At 37.5% G+C, this 24,614-nt stretch overlaps 2 protein-coding genes and 1 non-coding gene across 3 annotated transcripts in view; 2 read left to right on the top strand and 1 right to left on the bottom strand.

The window, feature by feature from the left end:
• Window positions 1–24,614, top strand: part of LOC134790008 (probable peroxisomal acyl-coenzyme A oxidase 1) — a 53,261-nt gene that overhangs the window by 17,964 nt on the left and 10,683 nt on the right. The window contains exons 11-12 of the mRNA XM_063760751.1: window positions 1,166–1,318; window positions 1,648–1,773. Coding sequence (XP_063616821.1) covers window positions 1,166–1,318; window positions 1,648–1,773 — 279 coding nt within the window. The remainder of the gene's footprint in view (window positions 1–1,165; window positions 1,319–1,647; window positions 1,774–24,614) is intronic.
• Window positions 4,468–4,571, top strand: LOC134790243 (U6 spliceosomal RNA). The gene has a single exon (XR_010144173.1). It is a non-coding gene; the product is annotated as a U6 spliceosomal RNA (small nuclear RNA).
• LOC134790187 (uncharacterized) lies at window positions 9,143–16,161 on the bottom strand. The gene is made up of 9 exons (XM_063761016.1): window positions 16,003–16,161; window positions 15,313–15,554; window positions 14,076–14,177; window positions 12,974–13,039; window positions 10,856–10,987; window positions 10,180–10,224; window positions 10,030–10,083; window positions 9,860–9,904; window positions 9,143–9,554 (listed from the first exon to the last, which is right to left on the bottom strand). The coding sequence occupies exons 1-9, from the start codon at window positions 16,116–16,118 to the stop codon at window positions 9,211–9,213; spliced, it is 1,146 nt and encodes a 381-aa protein (XP_063617086.1). The 5' UTR covers window positions 16,119–16,161; the 3' UTR covers window positions 9,143–9,210.

Here is a 24,614-nt window from a genome sequence, read left to right as displayed (position 1 = left end):
CCAATAAAATCAAATTATTTGCCACAATTTTATAACGACTCAAGATGTATTAGGCTATAAATGTCGGGTTAGAGAAATGGAAGTTAACAATGATCGGTTAGCTTAAGATTCTCAAGTTTTGCAGGGTTAATGTTGTCATATATCGAAAATACACTCATCTGTGGGCAGGGGCACCCCAATACCAGCTTCTCCCTCTGGACCGCATCCAACGAAGAGCGGCTCGAATTGTTGACTGCCAGCGTCTTTCGGAACGGCTTGACTCCTTGGCGCTGCGTAGAGATGTAGCCTCGCTCTGCATTTTCTATCGCATGTATAACGGGGAGTGCTCCGAGGAATTGTTCGGATTAATCCCTGCCGCTTCTTTTCGCCATCGCCCTACGCGACAACATTACCATCTTCATCACTTGGATGGTTGGCAGTCCTCAACTGTGCGTTTCTCCAGAAACTTCCTGCCTCGCACTGCCAAACTGTGGAATGAACTGTCGCCAGCGGTATTTCCGGACCGATACGACCTACAAACCTTCAAGAAAAGAGCGTACTCCCATCTTAAAGGCCGGCAACGCGCTTGCAACCCTTCTGGTGTTGCGGGTGTCCATGGGCGGCGGTAATCGCTTACCATCAGGTGATCCGTCTGCTCGTTTGCCTCCTATTTCATAAAAAAAAAAAAAAAAAAAAAAAATAAATAAATTAGTTTTGAATGCAAATTTCGCCTATAAATGAGTTTAAATTGTATTAGGTTTCTGATCAAGGGATTCGAGAAAGTGGCTGCCGGGTATGCCTATGTATTGTATTGTTTATTTACCCAGTGTTTAATTTACGCAAAAAGGTAGGTATATATTTAAATGAGCGTTTAAGCGATACCCCCTTCGGTTCTATACAGGTATTGCAGATTTATTTGTTCAACAAAAACAGGTTTATGGTGGGAATTTAAAAGTAATTTGGAAAGCCATTATTTTGACGTGCGAGTGAAGAATGAGTTTTGAGAACTTTTTAGTGCGATTTTGTAAACCGTTAGTTTGATGGTCCCACGATAGGTAGGTTGACACAAAATCGTTTAAATTTTTTATAGTATACCCATGCAGAGAGGTTTGTATGCAAAGGTGCTAAGCGAATAGTATTGCTGACTGTACGTAGGCCAAAGCTCACTAAATATTTTTGTCTCCAGGCTCACTCGCGTGTGATTCTCCTGTCAGTATACAAGTCAGAGCTAGAAGCGACCTCCTTCGCTCTCAGCGGGGAAACTAGGACAGTGCTATACCAACTGTTGGAGCTATACGCGGTCTACTGGGCGCTGGAGCGGTTAGGCGACCTGTTATTGGTGAGTTCTAGATTCTCCTGTCAGTATACAAGTCAGAGCTAGAAGCGACCTCCTTCGCCCTCAGCGGAGAAACTAGGACAGTGCTATACCAACTGTTGGAGCTATACGCGGTCTACTGGGCGCTGGAGCGGTTAGGCGACCTGTTATTGGTGAGTTCTAGATTCTCCTGTCAGTAGGTATACAAGTCAGAGCTAGAAGCGACCTCCTTCGTTCTCAGCGGAGAAACTAGGACAGTGCTATACCAACTGTTGGAGCTATACGCGGTCTACTGGGCGCTGGAGCGGTTAGGCGACCTGTTATTGGTGAGTTCTAGATTCTCCTGTCAGTAGGTATACAAGTCAGAGCTAGAAGCGACCTCCTTCGCTCTCAGCGGAGAAACTAGGACAGTGCTATACCAACTGTTGGAGCTATACGCGGTCTACTGGGCGCTGGAGCGGCTCGGCGACTTGCTACTGGTAAATGAACTTGGAGTTTTACATGGAAGTGACTTGTACAGGCGCCATTAGATATATTAGAGCGACCGAGGTACTTGAAAATATCTGAACACACACTATCTCTTAGACTGTAGTCGCGTGTTCAGATATTTGTGAGCACCTTTGGCCGCTCTGATATATCCGATGGCGACTGTACACACAAGTTCCGTTCTAAGTTATTGTAAACTACGCACTCCGCACTTGCATTCCATGTACGATAGGGTTGCCATACGTCCCGGTACGCCGGGACATGTCCCGGTTTGAAGCACGGTGTCCCGGCGTCCCGGCCGATAAGAAAATTGTCCCGGTTTAAAAATCATAGTTATTTAGTAGGGGGCTGGACTTGGTAAATAATAATATACCTACATTTCTACGTTTCATATGGCCAAAATAAAAAAAATGTTTTATGGTACCTACTTTTACCTAATGTCTAACATCAGTTTCTCAGACACACAATAATTAGATGATTATGTAAATTATGTTATTTTATAGCTTTTAAAGTCTGTAATGTAGAGCTCGAATTTCAGGCTCCCGAGGGCCTAAAACCTCATCAATGGAACTTCGGCCCTCCAAGTAACTCTTGTACATATGACACATATTATTGTTGAGTAACACTAGCGCTGCTTTCTTACAGCTCGACTTTCGGCGTCGCTTAATTTTTAACAAATATAAAAATTTGTTTCAGAAGCTTGGCCTTTTGCCTCGCATGAAAGCTCACCGCGCTGGTTATAAGTACCCTTCGGGCTTTTTAAGTAATGTGGAGATTTCTGACCTTCAGCCTCACTTTTTACCAAAATTTTTGGTTTGGCTTCCAAATCTCCTCTTCTTCAGCTTAGCCTTTGACCTCGCTGCGCCAAGCTCGGCCTGCGGTTTCGCTTTTTAATACAATGGACATTGGTTGGCGTCTATGCTCTAGCTGAGCTTATCCTGAAGCACGGCTTCGACCTCGCATGAATGCTCGCCTCACTGGAGAACTTCGGATTTTTAGGCCCGGCCCGGCCTTTATAACACGCTTTCACAATTTTGTCACAAAAAATTTCGCGCTCGCTGCGCTCGCGTTTTTTGCTGGTTCACCCTGAATCCCCTGAATCTACATGGTAGCTTGACTGGTCAATGAATAATCATTTAAACACATGGAAAATTTATCTCCGAAACTACTGTGCAAAAATTTTGAAAAAAAAAAAAATAGTTCTTTACCTATCTATGACAGGAAAACCTATTAGAAATGTGCAGTCAAGCGTGAGTCGGACTTAATTATAGACATTTCACTCACGTTTCACATGAAAAAATACATTGTTACAAATTGTGTAATGTACGGAACCCTTGAAACGCGACGCGAGTCCGACTCGCACTTGGCCGGTTTTCTTTAAATGTCCCGGTCTGAGTCCCCACACTTATGGCAACCCTAATGTACGATGTCCTTTTTCGCTTCTTCAACTGAAAAATGCACGGAATGCGAACAGGTAGTAAAATATCAAAAACAGTGATAGAACCCATGTATGACTGTACGTAAGTGTACTTCGTGTACTATCAAACGCAAAACAGCAGGTCCACGGTTGAGTTTTTGTTTGATTAGGCTTAGTCTTTATCGTATACCTATTTAAAATTTATCTTAATCTATTATCGTATAATAGACAATCTCCAAAATTTGAATACAAACATACTTAATTAGGTTGTGTAAATAACTACTGATAGAAAAGGCAAGCAAAATATTATAAATTACATTTATTCATAATATTAAATTAAACAACTGTACCGATATTCGAAACCTAAGAATAATATTGAGAATGGCAACATTGTGTTGTCGGTCGTATTGTCCTTTTCTAGCATATACGTCCCTCTCTCTCTCTCACATTCCCACCACAGAGCAGTTGGTTTTGACAGGTGTTTGACAGTTACCGCCAAAACAAATTTCCAAGTCATTGGCTTGCTGTTTTTCCATCTGGAAGGTCGTGAAGCTAAACTGCTGGTGAGTTTTTGAACTTGTACCCCAGTTTAGCTGACTATATTGAAAAACAGTTTCTAACGGCTTTTGCCGTTCGAAATAAATATTTAAATTTAATTGTCCGTTAAACAATCTAGCAAATAAAAACGATCCGGAATAGTGATGTGCAAGTGTTTTCAAAGGCTGCCTGCGCGCACCGTGGCTATGCCAATGAAAATACTAAAACACATGTTAGAAAACACATCGAGCTGGTAAAGCGTGCACGTGTCACCATTATAATTTAATTTTATACCTACATTAAGTCTCTTCAGAGTCTTGTTAGTTTAAATCTTTGTGTGTGTGTATAATAACGGTTGAAATTTTAATACTTAAATGGTGATCTGTGGAGGCATACCCTTCAGTTTTCAAGTGATTTGTGTTTTCGAATACGAAAGGATCGGATAGTTAATACGTGTTACGTAGAACCTACGTATGAAGGTAGAAGCTTATAGACGTGTAGGTTTTATCTGTCCAAGTATCTATCAGCAATTTGTCTTTTTATCCCGTTCCGGGTTAATATAATATTTATTGCAAAATTTATTTTTTGGTAATAAACTTGCTGATAAATAATGTGTATCCGCTTAGGAGTCGACGAAGCCCCGCTTCGCGGGGCTTCTATTTCCGCTCTGAGGGACACAAGGTAACGAACAAACCTACATCGCAAACATTGCATTTATTTTTGTGGAAAGTGAGTACTTCGGCAGTACATAAACTTAAATCTGACTAGACATAGAGAGAGATTAGCATGGCTCTGCGCAAGAATGACATGCGAAATCGTGAAGTATTTCACTCTTTATCTACCAACTTATATCTCTCCAACTAGATCATTGATTAAAAAAAAAAAAAAAAAAAATTGGTTAAAATGTAGGTAATAGGTACCTACTTAAATAAATAACTTAGCAGGTACTTACAGCCTAAAAAGGTTAAGGAAAGAACTCTTGCATGTAGTTGCTATATGTGCTTGTGTTATTTTGGATTTGAATAATTTGATTATTAATTCTATACGTAACTACATCCAAGAGGGTCAATTCTTAAGCCTACCTACCTACCTACATAAATAGTACACTTGTAAACGTTTCAAATAAAATCGGAAGCCTGTGATTTGGAAGGGCATTAACGATACGGGAATCTTTAGATTGATTCATTGACGAAGACGCATGGTTTGGTTCATATTGTCAAATTATATTAGTTAACTGTAGAGTTAAAGTTTAGTTTTGGCAAATCTGCGCGTCACCGTGAATGACACTGTCTAAAAGTGCCTGTTAAAGCCTGCTTAAAGCCTTTCACCTTGTCGAGCAAGGAACCCGCAACTAAGGGAATATTACCCACAGGGTATTTGATTTGAATGATATTCTTAAACCTATGTCTGTTATGGTTCCACCTGCGTGAGGTGTGCCTAAGAGAATCTTTTATTCGTTCACAAACTAACGTCATGTTATTTGTGATAAAACCAATATATTATGTACCTATCTAAGCCTGCGCAAGGCTGCCATGTTTCCACCTGCGTAAGGTGTGCCAAAGAATCTTTGATTCGTTCACAAACTGACGTCAAATTATTGATGATGATATTATAACCTATGTAAGCCTGCGCAAGGCATGTCAGACATATTCACAGAAATATAAATGATATGGTTATAACACAAGCGAGCGAGTAGGCCACAATCAGAAAAATATTACAAAGATGAATTTGTAAATATCTCCTCTTAGAGAAAGTAAAAAGGGTTTAAAATAATGTTTTGAGTAAAAATCAGTCGAAATAGGCAAGGCTTCGTTATTAGAGTTTTCATTTCTGTTTACCAATCTATTCTAAGGGTCCCGAACACCCTGTTGGCTAAACCCAAAATTGGGCTAATTAACTGTGGTAAAAGTGAAAACTACTTACTATTTACAATAACATTTCTAAAATCATAAAAGGTAAAAAAAATAACCTACGATTCCAGGCCTATTTCGACTCATTTTTATTTTAAAGATGATAAAATCTTTGCAACCTAATATATAAATAAAATTGTGGTCTGGAGACGCTAAGCCTCATAACTTGGGCGGCATAGATAATACTAAGAAATTTAGTCGCTGAATTTCGACTATAAGCCCAGGCAGAATATTGATAATTAGAATAAGGAGTGGTCAATCCTCCAAGGTCCAGATAATCTGTGGACTCTAATTAAATCAGGCTCGGTAAGCTCACGACACGACAGAGCTTACGATTCCATTCTGAAATAAGCTATGTTTACAATATATATTACTCATAGTGTGAAACAAACAGCCTGCTCAAGGTGTACAAAAGGTCCGTTTAACGGCCCTATGAATATCTAAAAACCTTTGAAGTCTAGGCCTGCTAAGGCAGACTAGAAATAAATACATATGATCCCAATGTAAAAGCAGCTCACAGTTGCATACATTATATTTGCCTCGAGAGCACTAGTCTTTCAGTTAATATGTTTACGAGTACCTACCTATGTACACGATATGACCAAGGTTACCTACCTATTTAATGATTATATCCCTGACTGCCATGGTATGGGAAATTATTATGTGCTGGCGGTGCTGCACAAGCATGTTTGAAATAAAATATACAAAACTGGCCTAACGGGCCTTTATGAATTATGTATTTTACACCCTTATGTCTGTATTGTGACCCTGGAAGTTTTAAACCACCTGTATCGTAAGTGCTCCCATGCACGGATTAAGTTTATTATAAACTACCCATGCCCTAACTTCAAGGGCAAGTGCTTCTATGCACGGACCAGATACTGTTACCGCTTAATTCACTTATCATGACTTGTCATAGTTTGATACTACACGTTTAACAAATTTAAGAACGTGGAATGTACCCACTACAAAAGGTTTTTAAAAACAGTGACTGAATGGTTTGCACGAAAGGTTCTAGCACAACTTCTGGGCGGTCACGCCTAGGGCATGACCCTCTAGTTCTCAATTTATACAAAATTATAGCATTGTGATATTTGTGATACTGTTCGCTTGCACAATAAAATAGAGAAACAGGAGCACGCCTTGCGAAAAGGCGAAGCTATTTTGAAACGCCAAACTTTCAAAAATGGATTGAAATATGTAAATATGTCTTTGGTGTGGAACATATACACCCAAACAAATGCAGTCATTTATTATATGTTGGCAAAACTCTGCCAAAGTGTTAGTCTGTCTGTACAGCGTAACCTGAAGGCATCAATGCACAATTGCACATGAATCTCTTGAAACATGGTGGATTAATTAATTTACACCCCGCCTGTGTCTTGCTCTTACAAAATCCACAAGTTAAGGACCTCAACCTATCTAGGTACCCTTCTTGCCCGAGACCTGAAAAAAATGTTCACTATAATCTCATGCAGTCAAGTGTCGGAAAACTAGGTCCACACACTTAGCGCTACTGTATATCTAAAAAGTCTGCCTTCCAGGAGGCGGGATGCTAATAGACTACCCTATATAGTAGGCCAGAAATATAGTATTCAAAAGCACACTGGTCCAAATCCAGTAATATTATATGTATTTCAAAATATAAAATAATTGACAATTCGGCGTATATTTGATATCAAAAAGTTACAATTATCCTTAGTTCATAAGGAGGATAAGTATACATAAATATCAAATAGATTCGACAAAGTGTTGACTCTAGCATTGGATGAAATAGGTCCCTCTTAAAGGGCCTCTGCGCTGTTGGCTTTGGGCCCACGGGTGCCCGGCAAAAGGTCGGGGACCCCATGGTCCGCACAGTTATTGCAAATAACGTATGATCACTAAATAAACACACAAATTTGCATTTTGGTTAAAAACACATATGCAATGAGCTAAGGTTTCGAATTAAGTACCTTATTCTTAATAATTTACACACTGGAAAGAGGAAACTGAATATTCAGAATTAAGCAATGCTATGAATGGTTTACATAAATTAAACCACTTTAGCGTTCAGAACCAATCAAGCTTATGCCTACTAGTAGGCACCAGATAAGGTAAACTACTCTTACTGCATATATAGAAATTAATGAGTACAATTAAGGTCACTTGATGATAGCTAAACATGAATATAAGCAGAATGAGCCTGCACCTTTACAAATATAATTGATAAGGTTCTGTGGCATTTCTATATTAACCATTTGAACGCCAATAGCACCAAAAAGCGTCATAACTAGGCGTGCCCACATGAATGTTTAAGCTCTCAAAGTAACCTTCACAATTTTAAGTAAGGTTTGTTTAGGTACATTAGCTCGCGTTCGCGTTAGTAAAGCGTACAAAGGATTAAATGCATTTTATAGCTATAACCAAGTATATAGCTCACACTGACTCACAGTCATTAAAGGAATTCAGTAATTCCCTATGACATTTTAGTAAGTAGGTACCCAATATTAACTTTGTGGGTAGTGATAGTGAATTATAACGAATATTTAAAATATTCGTCTACTTAATCCCGAGGGATTCTGAAAATAAGAAAGGTCTTGTCCTTGTTATATTCCTGCAACTGCTTACTTTACTAGATGATTATTATCAAATTTGTTAATAATTGGGAGTTATAAATAAAAACTACTCGAGTACTTTATGATTTTATTCTTTTCATACTTGAATTACATCACTCCTTACCCCAGATGTTGTATGCTCCTTGAAGAGTAGACTGACTTATCTCATCTTCTTTTACCTAGTTTTCACATACTAATTAAGTATAGCACCATTGTGGTGACTCATTTTTTCTCTTTGAACATTTATAAGTACATTAAGTACGTATATGAAATGTAAAGTTAGTAACATAATATAATGGTATATCAAATTGTATGCTTTACATAATACCTCTCTCCTCACAGGTGTTAAAATAAAGGGTGTACTACATAACTAATTAAACACACGTAACATAATAATATGTATTACATATACATAATAAGTACATGTATAATCACATTGGCTTGGCGTCTTCCCACCACCAGGCGATAACAAACACGTCTCAATATTATTCTTAGGTTTCGAATATCGGTACAGTTGTTTAATGACAGCGTTTTACACAAAAATAAAACGCTAATTAAATAACTTACCATATTCGAAACCTAAACTTTTAATCCTGCCTGGTGTAAATATGTATAATTTTGAGACAATGACTTGGAAATTTGTTTTGGCGGTAACTGTCAAACACCTGTCAAAACCAACTGCTCTGTGGTGGGAATGTGAGAGAGAGAGAGGGACGTATATGCTAGAAAAGGACAATACGACCGACAACACAATGTTGCCATTCTCAATATTATTCTTAGGTTTCGAATATGGTAAGTTATTTAATTAGCGTTTTATTTTTGTGTAAAACGCTGTCATTTTAAAACCAACATATCTATTTTGCACCAAAAACGGTAAACAACTGTTTAAAATAGCCTCACACCACCTAAACAATGCACTTTCGCACTCATAGAACGTTAGCATGATTTTAACTATGTACCTAATTATTTCTATAACAAATGTCTACACTTAGTAGTTTTACTCCTAGAAGGAACTCCTTTAGCTATCTTCTCTAACGCACACACACTAGGTAAAGGCATTAAACAGCTCAAATAGTGATATGCACTTAAAGCCCTTTTCAAAATGGCCGCCGCCATCTGTTTCTCGTGTGTGAACTCATTGATGCCTTCTTTCAACCGTTTATTGTACATTGCCTTTTCTATAACCCTCTTTATGTTAGGGGACTCAATTTCGTCGACTAAGCAGATGTTTTTGAGTATCCGTTTTAGTTGTTTATTTCTCCGCTGTAGTTTTACGATTTGGTTTTGCAGTTCCTCTTCTCTTTGTAGTTTTCCTGGAAGTATTAAAAAAATATTTTAAACGGAAATAGCTGTAACATACGAAAGAAAATATGACCAAGACCTCCAGTGCCCAGGGTGGGGATTGAACCAGCGTCTTCTGCGCACGCAGCAGACGTCATAACCACTTGGCTACCCGATCACGACGTTACCGATCGAAATATCTCGAGTTAAATTATTTAGTATTTTTGTAAATAACATTTGGGCTATAAAAAAGTGCAGGTATATTTTCGTTTTTTTTTTGGGTTTTTAACATTGTTATCGAAATGTACCATAGAATACGAACAAAACATATACTTACTCTTAGACTTGTAATCGATTGGTTCTATCTCCACATCGACATAGTCTGTAAAAAATATGTAAAACGTAAGTACAAACATCGTAACAAATATCGACAAAAATCGTAACAATTAAAATATCTTTTTCACACATTAATATGATAAAATATGTATTGATTACAGATAAATCTACCTTTCTTAAGAATTGTTGACAACACTTTGTTACTGACAGGTATCACTTTTGGTTCTGAAAACGAAAATAAAGTTATTTTATATGGTTTTGTTTCACAGAGCCAGAGCAGAAACATATTTTTAACAAGAAAGCAATAATATTAAGACTTACGTTTGGGGGCCGGCATCTTCTTTTGTGATAACTCTATAATACATTCTGGAATAGATAAACACACAGCAGTAAAAAATAAAGTTATCTATGAACAGTTTTAATAAATAAAATATTGAATTTTTTTAAATCGAAATAACAGGCAATATGTTTCATACTGTAGTCTAGAGAACAATACATTAAAACCGGCTAAGTGCGTGTCGGGCCCGGGCCACGTATAACGGAGGGATCTGTACTGTTTCTGTAGCAAAAGGCCGTAGGTACCTCCGCGGTGCTTTACGTTGTTTTAATAAAAAGAGGTGTTTTTTGAAAAAAAAAATCTCATTTATGGCTCAATTGATCAGGTTCAAAACAATTTGCGTGTAAAGTACTTATTTAACCTATATTTTTCTAAATTTAATTTTAATTTTTTGGACTTTCAAAGCGATTATTTCAAAACACACACACACACACACACACACTTAATACACACACTCACACACACACTTATACACTTAATTAAAAACCTTTTTTACAAACCTTAAAGTTACTTTTCCAAGTAAGTTTTTTGTATTTAATAAGTGACCTATCGAATGATGTGCCACGTTGTTTTTTACTGACAGACGGACATGAAGAAACTATAAATGTTCCATTTTTGCCAATTTGGCTACGGAACCCTAAAAACAAGTAAGTACCGTACCTTTGCCATCGCTGAGCACTTTGGTGGTGATGGGTATGACCTGGCGGTCCTTGTTGATGGTGTAGATTTCTGCTGTCTGTGAATTGGGTGGCAGGTTGTGGTGCAATATCGGAATTATCTTGGGTAGACATTCTGCAAAGAAATGTTGATGGTCAACTAAATAAGGTGGTCATACTTATAGTTTGTATCTTTAGGTAAGCATTTAAATAAAAGTTAACAAACAATTTGTACATTTTCGGGTAGTTATAACATTTATTGGTTAACCGACCAATTACAAAACCACCTGGATCAGTCACTGAACAACCTGACTTTAACCTACATTATTTGATCGTGTAATGTTTTCTTCTACCCTCAACTGGCTTAAGGAGCCATTTGAGGGTAGATTTTGTTTACTTTTATTTAAATACCTAAAGATACAGAGTATACATCCTTTCTCCACTTCATATAAATATTACATGACAATTGTACAAAAATCGAACTTGCCCTAAACTTTGCCTTGTACTGTGAACATAAATAAGGCTTATTATTAACCGGGCAACTAAAATATTAAACAGGAACTTTCACTTGGCATATAATAATATAATTTGGCTGTGCATTAATATTTTAGCGCCAATACATTTATATTAGCCTCAAATTTAAGCATCATATTATTAAAAAAACCGGGCAAGTGCGAGTCGGACTCGCGCACGAAGGGTTCCGTACCATAATGCAAAAAAACGGCAAAAAAAAAAACGGTCACCCATTCAAGTACTGACCCCGCCCGATGTTGCCTAACTTCGGTCAAAAATCACGTTTGTTGTATGGGAGCCCTTAAATCTTTATTTTATTCTGTTTTTAGTATTTGTTGTTATAGCGGCAACAGAAATACATCATCTGTGAAAATTTCAACTGTCTAGCTATCACGGTTCGTTAGATACAGCCTGGTGACAGACAGACGGACGGACGGACGGACGGACGGACAGCGGAGTCTTAGTAATAGGGTCCCGTTTTACCCTTTGGATACGGAACCCTAAAAACTGGCAGCAAAATTAAGCCACCCAAAAAATTATAGGGAACTTGAATTGATAGGCTGGCGTCTAAAATAATAAGTTGGCAACCAATATTGTAAAGCGATCATAAAATTTGGTTGTTTATATATGTACATATACAGAATACCTAAGATACCTAAGGCAAATTTCCTAATCCACAAAACACCATTTATTTATTTATATTTTTATATTATATTTATTACCAAATTTATTTATCAATCAGTACCTATACTTATAGTCAAAATTCCTAATCATGAAACACCTAATGGCCATTATACCGTTAGGTTTTTAAATTTTTATTACTAATTTCAATAGTTATCACGGTGTTCTGCAAGAGTCAAAAGATACGACGACGAGCGAAGCGAGGAGGAGCGTGTTAGGTTGACCGTGTAGTGACCAAACAAAATATTTTAAAAGAACTCCATTTTCAAATTAATAGATAGCCGTTTTCTTTTTAAAATGTGCTTCATAAATGGTCTCCCAATATAATAATTCAGTTGCCAAAAAAATATTTGGTACCTGCCTAAAAATAAATAAACAAAAGCCGTAACGGCATTAAAATGTTGTCTCATATTGATATATTTTAAGACCCTGTTTTTGTTGCCATTATATTAATATATATAAAAAAACATCAAAATATTTGAAATAAATGCACTAATTGTCAACAGGGATTTATACTGCCATAAGGATACAATGGCAATGGATTTTTGACTACTAGTCAAATCGGTTTCTTTTTTCGAACTGACATTTAACGATTTTGCTACTATGAAATTTATATGAAACATTAGCATGTGACGTCACGATCAAATTACCTACTCTTTATAGTATTATACGGGTTTTAAAATAGAAATTGTGTCTAAAAATAACTGCTGTCTACGTTTACCTATTAATCTTCTGGTGCTTTATTCCATGCATGGTGTAAAATGATTTACTTATATTAAATACAGTCAAATAGCCTATTAAAAAACGCCCTTTTGCCTGACAATGTCACTATGTTTGTAAGCCAGGGCATTAGTTACTAGGAAAGTACATAAAAAATGTTTAAGCATTAAAATAATTTGGATCATTAAAAAGTATAAGACAATATTACCTTGAAGAGTTGGGTCCTGTGACTCTTGTTTTATTGTTATTAAAGGTCCTGAGATTTCAGGACCATCTGAAATATTAAGAAAATTCATATTACTTTATTAACCACCTTCAAAAAACAGGAGGTTATTTCCTACAGCTTTATATATATTGTCTCTTGAGATAAAGTACTGCAGGCAACTTTGTTGCAATTCTAAATTCGCTATGTGATTGACCTAACTTTCAGAAAAGAAATCCTTATGTAATAGTTTTCATGGTATGATTTCCGTTTTCGAAAATTGAACTGATTATGTAAGAATTTACAAGCGCAGCTACGCTATGCTGTTTATCATATCTCTGTGAACCGTTTCGGTGCGGATGGCACGACAGGCGTGTCGTCAATGTTTTTAACGTGTGGCGTATGACACGACAGGCGTGCCATCATATTCTATGGCGTAAGGCACGCCTGTCGTGACATGAAATAATTGTTTGCCGCCACAGCCAAAAGTTTTCGGAAATGGAAGATGCAACGAACCGGTTAAGATGCAGGTATTGTACAACCAAAAAAACTGATTTGCACTAAAGAACGTTTTCACATCAATCAATGTTATAAAATAGTAGTTTTCGATATAAGTGCGAGAAGTATGTCATTTCGCACGAGTACCGAGGTTTCTTGACCCTCGCCTATCGGCTCGGGTCAAGACTCGGGACGAGTGAAAATGACACTTCCGCACGTGTGTCGAACAACGTTTTTTAATACAATTGCGAAAAAACTACAATGAAAAGCACAGTAGTTAAAAGAGACAGTTTTATTTATTTTTTAGTCCAATTACGAAAATAATACCATTGTATTATTATTTGTTGCCAAGTACTGATGATCCGGAGCTTTGTTGGTGAATTTTTCAATATCATCTGCCGTCAGTGCTTTAGATTTTTTTGCTTGTAAATATCAAATGATATTTCGTTCATAAGTTCCGAAAAACTTGTTGGTACGAGTGGGGGTTTGAACCCGCAACCTCCAGATTTCAAGTCGCACATTCTTACCGCTAGGCCACCAGCGCTTCCTTAGTTTTTACTTCGTTATGATGTGATATTGGTAAGTCAAAAAGTTTTAAAGAGCCTTTTACCTGGGTCCATATGTTCTTGAAACTCATCTAAGTATTCATATGTTGTGGAGTCGGGGGATTGTAAGTCTGGGTTCTTTATGGGCACAATCCTTTGAGTGCATTCTGAAATTAAATATAATTTTTTTTATATTGTAATTGTAATTAGCCTCTATTATTGAAGTTAATCGGTACATAGTATGTGTTAATCCGGTTTCATAACTTTAACTTCAACTCATCCTTTGACGTAGGCCTCCTCCATAGCTTTCCATTTGTTTCTTTCTTTTCCTGTTTGCATCCATTTACCTTCTCCTATTCTCTTTATATCATTCGATCATCTAAACTTTTGTGGACCACTCTTTCTTTTGTTATATCTTATTTAATAAATTTATTTTATATAATAATGGATAAACTTACAAACCTTGTTTTTCACACTCAATGTATAAACAAGTAAAAAATAATCAATCAAACAATATCTAGTGACTTTTGCTACCAATTTATGGTAATAAGAACACAAAAGCTTAATAATAATAGCAAACTCTGCCTGAGGCTGTGGTTTGATTGGACAATCATCATGAACTAGATAAGCATGTAAGCAATAAGTGTAATATTTTTGAAAAAAAAAAAGAAATTGCCTTTATTTACAGAACAAAGAACAGTTGCACATTATCTCTCTATTATCTCCCATCTTTTGTATTCTTTGTCTGCTTGCCCTTCAGCAAAGGCCTCCTCCAACCTCCTCCACTCTCTCTCTATTGCCACTCTGTTCCAGGAAATTTTAGAAAATTAACATTGTTTATTACTAGTATGGTATACTACAAATGTAGTGCATAATTATTTTCCATCATATTTTCACGGAAACATACAAACGTGTCTTGCTATTTCAGTCAGTCTCGGTACAAAAAGTACTGAGGTTGACTGAAGTAGCATGACAAATACGAACGTTTCCGAGAAAATACGATGGAAAACATTTATGCACTACATCTGTATGGATTTGAACTTGTGGTAGTAATTAGTGAGTTTTGGTTGTCACTTAACGATTAGCATCTGATTAATTTACACTGGATTGTTGTCTAAATGAATTTTTCTTGCCCAAGAAAGTGATTTGTTACTTGTGTATTGCTATATCAATGTATCAATGGAGACATGTTGCATGTGGCCGTGATCCTCAGCATTGAGGGAACAAGGAAGAAGAAGATTGCTATATCATTGCTAGTCAGACGGCAGCTTGAAAATAAAGTAATTATTAGAATACACTTACTAAGTAAAATCTTATCCTTAGTCCGGTTCATAAGCATGGGAAACAATTTAACCACATCTCTCTTGAGAGGCTTGATAGTATGTGGGAACACTGTTGGCACCGCATCTTTGGTCAAATGCTTCCCGCTTTTAGTGAAATACTGGGGGAGGAAGTGGTTGCCGCACACAAAGCGGTACTGGAGCTTCTTCAAGGAGAGTTGGAGGAGTTCCACGGCACCAATCACTCGTATCCATTTCCGACATCTGAAAATGTATTTCTATAACCTAAAATGTGTTGACTAAGGGTACACTTGGAAGTTTATACATGATTGAATATATGTATGCAAATGTTGCCTTTTGCAATGCAACATAACATACACATTCAGTCATACATGATAAAAAAACATTGTAATTTATCTTGTAAAAATTGTGAAAATACATTCTTATGCACAAGGAATTCTATTCCAATCTATTTTACTGTAAAAAACATAAGTCTTTAAATATTTATATTGTCCATGGGGATGAATAGCTGATCGTTTACACTTTACAATGTGAATAAATATTAATGTTTGCTTGCTTGCCTCGATTGCTCAGCGCAAATCTCTTGATATATAGGTTTGAAGACTTAAAATAATAGTCGTTAATTATTATAACAAGGGAAATCAACAAAGGATTATGCTTTGCTACGAGTAAAACGAAATACAAAACATACCGATGGACATCCTGAGGAAACTTGGCGTATAGAACTCCTGGCGCCTGTGACTGTGGAACGTTGCAGATAACACACACTTTATACTTCAAATATGTCTCCTTTAATGGAAGGCTCATTGTTATTAATTGATATTGAGTTCAATTATTATTTACAAATACTTCGAACCATAGACCTAGAATCCGCTCGCGCTTGACAGACAGCTTAAGTGTGCGAAAGGGAAGCCATCACGTATATGAACATCCCATGAGTGCGAAAGAGTCAGACTACCAATGAGAAAACGTAACCACTTTTGAGTTTGACGACGGCCGCGGACGGCCAAGAGCGTATCACGGTAATTTTCAAATTGAAAAATATACACGGATTAGGACGAAAAGTATTGAATAAAGTAATTCAGTGAAGATGGTGTCTTGTAGTGTGCCGGATTGCAGTGTCACAGGGCCAAATAATCCAAGCAATTACTCATTTCAGAGGATTTATGATATTCCGAGCGAAATTTTCATAACGATATTTTGTCAAATTAACAGCGTCAAAAGTGTAAGAAGCCGGTTTATACACTTCATTATAAGTTTTTCTTTCGTTCCGTGCTAATATTTTATCATATTAGTCAATAATTTAGGATATTTTGTGTAAAAACATAAACCGTTAGTTTACGCTAGGGCTTGACAAAATGTTCATATGACAGTATCGATAACTTGTCGGTATATTAATAGCTATGTAATTATTTCTTCACAAGACATCATTAAGATATTAGCTTTTATAACCGACTTCAAATAATAACGATTGTTATACCTTTTTGAAGGTGTTCATGTTTAGCGTGTCATGATAACTTCACTTTGCAACACAGTGAGAGTTACATTAAGATAAGTCTGCAACGATTTTGATGGCAAACGCAGTGCAAGTGTTATTTATACGCCATAATGTCGTAGAATTTTAATGTTTAAAATAACATATTTGAAAAAGTAGTCGATAAAGCAATCAAACATCGACAGATTATTAATATGTTGTAACATGACATCACTATTTTTGATCTCACATAGACAATTTACGCACACACTTGCATTCCATTTTTGGTCACACTTTTGAAGATTGACAGTTGTTCTTTGTCATCTAATTCTATGCTTCGAACATCGAGAAAGGCTTCGGATCGGATTTGACATGACTTGTCAAACGTCAAAATACTTTTTTTTTTTATCATTGTCAGCTACTGTGGACACTAGGCATTTTAAGCAAGGTTAATAAATCGATTAATATTTATTAACCCCTTACTGCATGTAATAAAAAATATTTGTATATTTTTGGATTGTAATAGCTATCAATAGAGTTGAATATCATATTCGCCATACATGGCATTGTATGCGGTAACGGGTTAACTTGTTTTGCTTTAAATGCGTACCTACTACTAGTACTACTTATTTATTTCACTTCTAGTATAATTACCATTACAAGCTTTGTTTGTTGTTCGATAAACTGTAAGTAGGTATGTAGGGTTGATGTAGGGTTTCGATAACAGATAACGACTTCGCAAAATGTTATTGTATTGATAGAGTAGCACATTTTTTATCAGGCGTCAATCAACAACACAAATCTATCTCGACTATAATGGCTTAATTTAATGTCTTTCGATTTAGTCCATGACTCATAAGGTTATTGATTACAGTTTCAAAAATATGAGGTCAATATTCTAGTTTAGAAAATAAATAGACTCATCAAGTATAGACATTATCAATATGGATCGATTGACCGGTTCATCATTAGGTAGACAAATAACAGCGTGGGTTTGCTATTATGTTCTTATATTTATTAATTCTATAGGTACCACTATTGCTATTAAATCCAGCTATGGTGAAGGCAGGTCGCTTACCTCACCTCATACTATCACCTCGAAAAAGTTGTTGCTTATTTTATGCCATACTTAATGCCTTAATGTTACTGATATTAAAACTAATAAACCAATAATTCCCTGATTCCCTGCGTTAAAATAATGACCCAGTTTTTTAGTCAAGTTATCAATATAACGACGCCGCTTTTCAGTAGTTTTTGAGTTAATCGCGAACATACAGACAGACGCGGCGGGGGACTTTGTTTTGTAAGTAAGGTACACGACCAAAATCCACTAAAATTAATCAGCTCTTGGCAAGTACGTCATAGGTAGACTAGATCTAATCCAGATACCTGGACTTAATCTAATTTTTGAACATCATCAAATATAGATTTGCTCTACAAAATATGTTTTGCTTTTTATAAACAACGGATTAATATAATAAACTTCGCTATATACAGCGATATAATGACGTTGATGGTGATTGACCACCCACGTCATTTAAAACTGGTTGAGTGTGAACATATATGAACCACTGTTAACGGTAGCAAAAGGTCTTTTGTTAAACAATCACATCGAGATTTTATTAATAACATAATACCTACTCACTTTAACAACTACTTATGATTTATTTAGGTTTAACACAAGATAACAATCATCATCAGGTAGTCTCAAGTGGATACTGACATTTTAACACGTTCACTGCGGCTTGAGGCAAATCCGCCCCAAGCTCGACTACACGCTGGTGCGGGGCTAAAAGTTCGTGTTATCTCTCTCGTGCGGGAGCTGTCGCCGTTTACTTACAAGGCGTACGATAAAGACAAATATACATTTCTTTATGTTATTCAAACCCGGACTCGTTGGTACAAAAAAAATGTTTGAGGTCAAAATAAGCCCCAATCGCACTGGGTATATATTTTATCAACACAGTGCGGGTTGGGGTTTATTTACGCCTCAAGAAAGTGACCCCAAGGCCGCACTGAGCGGAACGCCTGGCGACGCGGGAGTCGTTCGCTTGACGTTAGTGCGGTCATAGTTGTCGATAACTCGAACCACGCGTGTTTTACGTAGGTAAATAATTGGTAAGTAGGTACCTAAATACGAAAGCAATCGTAACCGATAGATAATGTTTGCTAATTAGTTTAAATAATTAATACAAATAAACGGTGGACGGTGGCCGGTGCGAAGTTTCTGAGGCGCAATATGGCCCTCATGTATAAAAGTTTGGAGACCCCTGCATTAGATTGACTAAAAACGTCTTTTGAGGTATTGTACCAAAGATGCTCGGTGAAATGATGATTATTTCATCGATAATTTAGCGATAATTGCCATTCCCTTCACTAGTCTCAGATAAAATTTAGTGCGTTTTGGGGCCTAAAAGACCTCAAAAATTCTTTAGGTATTTTTTCTTTATCCAGAGGTCAGAAGCAAGGGCGAAGCTAACTGTATATTAAACATTTACTGACAAATGGAGACAACACAAAAGAAAACACCTAATCCTCGTCTAGGCAAAATTATGAAGGATGTAAGTAACTACTGAAATTTGGGGTCGATAAGGCCTCACCCGCACTGTAAAAGAACTTAGGTTTGGGCCGATTCGATCTCAACCGCACCAGTTTAAAGTTCACCAAGATTTGTCCCGCAGTGAACGTGTTAAAAACATCCGACTTTACCAAGTGTGCTTCCCAGAACTTTTCTGGGTTATTATACCAAGTGGGCTGGTTGACAAGACTGTCAAGGCACGATGGCCCACTTTAGTCGCCTTTTACGACAGGAAAAACCGTAGATTTGTCTCAGTTTCCGTTTGAATCCATAATCGTTAAATGAGTCGGTTGAAAGGCAAGTTATGTGGTTGCGTTGGTTGGTGACAGTGCATTTTAGACTTAAGAGCGCTCTTACAAGAAAAGTCGAAATAATGCAAAATTGATGATACTAGTCGACGAAATTCAGGACTTTGCGCTCATTATTAGAAACAATGAGTACTTGTTCCAGTAAAAGCGTCTTCTTATCTTTATAAATATCGTTGTAAATATTAGAAAAAGGAGTTATTAAATTAGTAATGATTTTTTTTCTGATGGTCGTTTCCGAAAAACCCCGTGAAGCACTGAATGGCGAGCTCTTATTTGGAAATGTTGAGAATTTTACTCTGCTAAACCTGGCTATTTTGTATTACTAATACCCTGTACTTTAGGCATATCAAACTATATTTTTCCTACATACCTTTGAGAAAGAGAAAATCAAAGTAAAACGAACTCGATTTTCTCTCCGAAACAAGTGTCAATTCCTTCGAAAATCTACTTAATATCGAAGTCATTTTCATACTCAAGCAATCTGCAACGTTTGCTTATACTGTTGGTATACATTAGTGTTTATGAAATTCTACTATAATTTTTTGGCAATTTTTTGAAAAATACTCTATATTACCGATGACGCGCGCTGCGCCAGCTCAGTGCCGCGGCAGAGCTTGTAGAGGCAGGACGTGTGTCGGTCGGCTCCGCACATTTTCAACGGCGACGACGAGGTTTTTTATCATTGTGTGCGGCGGGCGCCGTGTAAAACGCTATACTGTGTGCGTGTAAACCGCAACGAGAGACTTTGATCCTAGCACTGTTTTTATAGTATTATAATTTATAATGGTACAGTTGAATAAACTACCGGACAGGATTAAAAATATTTGAAACGACCTGACATTCTATATGTATTTATTTGACTCAAGATAGTACTCAGGGTCTGATGATGGAGCCGGAAGGTGGTCACCGGTACCAATCAACCATGCAACTAAACCACTTCGTGTTTAGGCTCATTTTATTCGTCTCAACAAGATCTTTGACTTAAGATAGTACTCAGGGTCTGATGATGGAGCCGGAAGGTGGTCACCGGTACCAATCAACCATGCAACTAAACCACTTCGTGTTTGGGCTCGTTTGATTCGTCTCAACAAGATCTTTGGCACAAGATAATACTCAGGGTCTGATGATGGAGCCGGAAGGTGGTCACCGGTACCAATCAACCATGCAACTAAACCACTTCGTGTTTAGGCTCGTTTGATTCGTCTCAACAAGATCTTTGACACAAGATAGTACTCAGGGTCTGATGATGGAGCCGGCAGGTGGTCACCGGTACCAATCAACCATGCCACTAAACCACTTCGTGTTTAGGCTCGTTTTATTCGTTTCTATAAGATCTTTGACACAAGATAGTACTCAGGGTCTGATGATGGAGCCGGAAGGTGGTCACCGGTACCAATCAACCATGCAACTAAACCACTTCGTGTTTAGGCTCGTTTGATTCGTCTCAACAAGACCTTGGACACAAGATAGTACTCAGGATCTGATGATGGAGCTGGAAGGTGGCCACGGGTACCAGTCTACCATGTAACTGAACCACTTCGTGTTTGGGCTCGTTTGATTTGTCGCAACAAGATCTTTGACACAAGGTAGTACTGAGGGTCTGATGATGGATCCGGAAGGTGGTGACCGGTACCAATCAACCATGCAACTAAACCACTTCGTGTTTGGCTTCGTTCGATTCGTCGCAACAAGATCTTTGACACAAGTTAGTACTCAGGGTCTGATGATGGAGCTGGACTGTGGCCACGGGTACCAGTCTACCATGTAACTGAACCACTTCGTGTTTGGGCTCGTTTGATTTGTCGCAACAAGATCTTTGACACAAGGTAGTACTAAGGGTCTGATGATGGATCCGGAAGGTGGTCACCGGTACCAATCAACCATGCAACTAAACCACTTCGTGTTTGGCTTCGTTCGATTCGTCGCAACAAGATCTTTGACAGAAGTTAGTACTCAGGGTCTGATGATGGAGCTGGACTGTGGCCACGGGTACCAGTCTACCATGTAACTGAACCACTTCGTGTTTGGGCTCGTTTGATTCGTCGCAATAAGATGTTTGACACAAGATACTACTCAGGGTTTGATGATGGAGCTGATGATGATAGACAGGTACCCGTCGCCACCTTCGCGCTCCATCATCAGACCCTGAGTACTACCTTGTGTCAAAGATCTTGTTGAGATGAATAAAACGTGCCTAAACACGAAATGGTTTAATTGCATGGTTGATTGGTACCGGTGACCACCTTCCGGCTCCAACATCAGACCCTGAGTACTATCTTGTGTCAAAGATCTTGTTGAAACGAATAAAACGAGCCTAAACACGAAGTGGTTTAGTTGCATGGTTGATTGGTACCGGTGACCACCTTCCAGCTCCATCATCAGACTCTGAGTATCACCTAGTGTCAAAGATCTTGTTGAGACGAATCAAACGATCCTAAACACGATGTGGTTTAGTTGCATGGTTGATTGGTAATGTTACCTTCCAGCTCCATCATCAGACCCTGAGTACTGTCTTGTGTCAAAGATCTTGTTGAGACGAATCAAACGAGCCCAAACACGAAGTTGTTTAGTTACATGATAGACTGGTACCCGTGGCCACCTTCCAGCTCCATCATCAGACCCTGTGTATCTTCAGTGTCAAAGATCTTGTTGAGACGAATCAAACGAGCCTAATCATGTTACTACATGGTTGATTGGTATCCGTGACCACCTTAATCATCATCAGATCCTCAGTACCAGTTCGTTTTTAAACCCTCGTTGATACAAACTTTACAACCTATAGGTACCAAATGCAATGACGAAACATGTAAATAAGCGAGTAGGTACCTATAATTTCTTTCGAGTAATATACCTTCATAAGTACGAGTATGGGGCTATTCATAAATTACGTCGTTTCAAATGGGAGGAGTGGAGGGGGGGGGGGGGGGGTCTGGACATCGGATGATGGTAACATGACGTAGGAGGAAACAGATTCATCCGAAGCTTGATTTTTGGATGATTTGAGGGGTGGGGGGGGTCAAAAATCGTCAAAAATAGATGACGTAATTTATGAACAGCCCCTATGTACATTTGCACTGCATTTAGTATTTTCGTACTTACCAAATAACAGCTTTAGAACTTTAAAAGTTAAGTACAGTTAGTGTTGTTATGGTTGATTTCAATATGCTTCGCGAAGGATCAAGAATGTTTAATCCATCATTGTAGTGCGAGTGTGGTAGAAGGGATCGGCGTACTGAGCTCGCACGGCCTGCCGCAGCGCGTAAAATACCTAAACTCGCTCAACGCCGAAATGTAATAGCGCTCTTAATATACACAGTCTACTATAATATAATTATAAGATAGCAAAGATAGTTTTAGATAAAGGGGCTAATAAGTAGGTGGATTAAGAGATTGTAAAGTGTTACGATATTTATCATCCTGATTTTATCATGATGGCTTCTTACTATTCAAGAAAAATAATCTGAAATCTAAGTTGGTTCTAAGTGCCAACCACTTTTCCATTCATTGGTTCACTTTTACCTTCGTTCAAAGTTCAATCAACTATTTTTGATCGAGAGATTACCTTTTTAGTTTTTAAGAACGTAGGTACTAGAAGATGGGACCGGTTCAGCAAATCGTGCAGTCGTGACCAACGTAGTCTACTTATCTAACCTCATATTAGCTATAAGTATGGTTTCAAATTGAGATACCTACCTAGACTCATTAAGGTAATTACCGGTCTAAATTTCAGGTGACTATGGTTTAAAAAACTATAATACAGAATCTTCCAGGTTATCATTATTATTTTTGTCATAAGTCTCAAGTCGTTTCCATGTATTTAGCCAAATATCTATAGGTATTAAGCACTTTCACTTTATGTACAAAGATATTAGAGTCAGACCGAGAAAAGTCTGCAGCAATTTTGATAGCCCACGCAGTGCAAGTGTCATTTTAAAAGTCAAGCTTCTATGAAATTATGACGTGTAAATAACACTTGCACTGCGTGGGCTATCAAAATCGCTGCAGACTTTTCTTGGTCTAACTCTAACTTCGTAGGTTGCAATTGAAAAAGTGACTCGGAATCGGAAGTGATCGGTTGAAGTAGTCCAACCGACTTAATTGTAACTTGTGATGGATACAGGCCACACTGAGAGAAAAATCATCACCAGGAATTAATAAACAGTTCTGTACTGGGGGAAAAAATGAAGTTTTAGTAGTAATCATGGAAGTTTCACTATTTCTGTAAAATTTATTTATTTCTACAAACAGCTCAGTAATACTAAATCTAATTTCAGCAAACAGACTTTAGTAAATGGAGCATTAAACAAAGTTCAGTATTTGTTACAATCCATTTTTATTACTACTAAAATTCTCCGATTTTTACTATTAAAGTTTGTGATTTTTGGAAAAAAGCATCTGTGATTTCAAGTTATGATTTTAGTAAATGTCTCACTTACATAGTTTTGTAATATCTAAAAAACGAGTTCGCGGGAATAACATTACCCCATTTAAAATAACAATTCAGTTGTTACTATAGCGACATTACAAAGTTTACTGGTATTTAGTAGATAGACTTGTTGTGTTTATGTTCATTGTTGTACCAATCACTAAACGAGTTTTGTAATACCAACACAGCGAAACGAATGTTAGTGATTTTAGTAAAATTTACTACTTGCTACGTTCATTTGGTTAGAGTTAGTATTGTGTCGGATGTCGGGCGGGCGTGTCTCGTGTCTTCTTTGTTTAAAACATACTTAAGTTAAATAATAAATTAAGGATATATTGTGGGCCATGGACATATTAACCCGCGACCTACTGTGGGGTCTACAGGAATATATTGTTCTGCAACTTCGAGCTAGCTGTTGTTATTCTAGTGATAATGACATCATAGGTAAATCTAAACTGTTTGCAATTCCTACCTCCCTAGCACAGGTGCGCCGCGAGAGCATGTTGCGCGCGTAATA

Source organism: Cydia splendana, chromosome 4 (assembly GCF_910591565.1).
Source record: "Cydia splendana chromosome 4, ilCydSple1.2, whole genome shotgun sequence".
Classification (NCBI taxonomy): Eukaryota; Metazoa; Arthropoda; class Insecta; order Lepidoptera; family Tortricidae; genus Cydia; species Cydia splendana.
The sequence above is the reverse complement of the archived record's forward strand: the minus strand, read 5'-3'. Positions and strand labels throughout refer to the sequence as shown.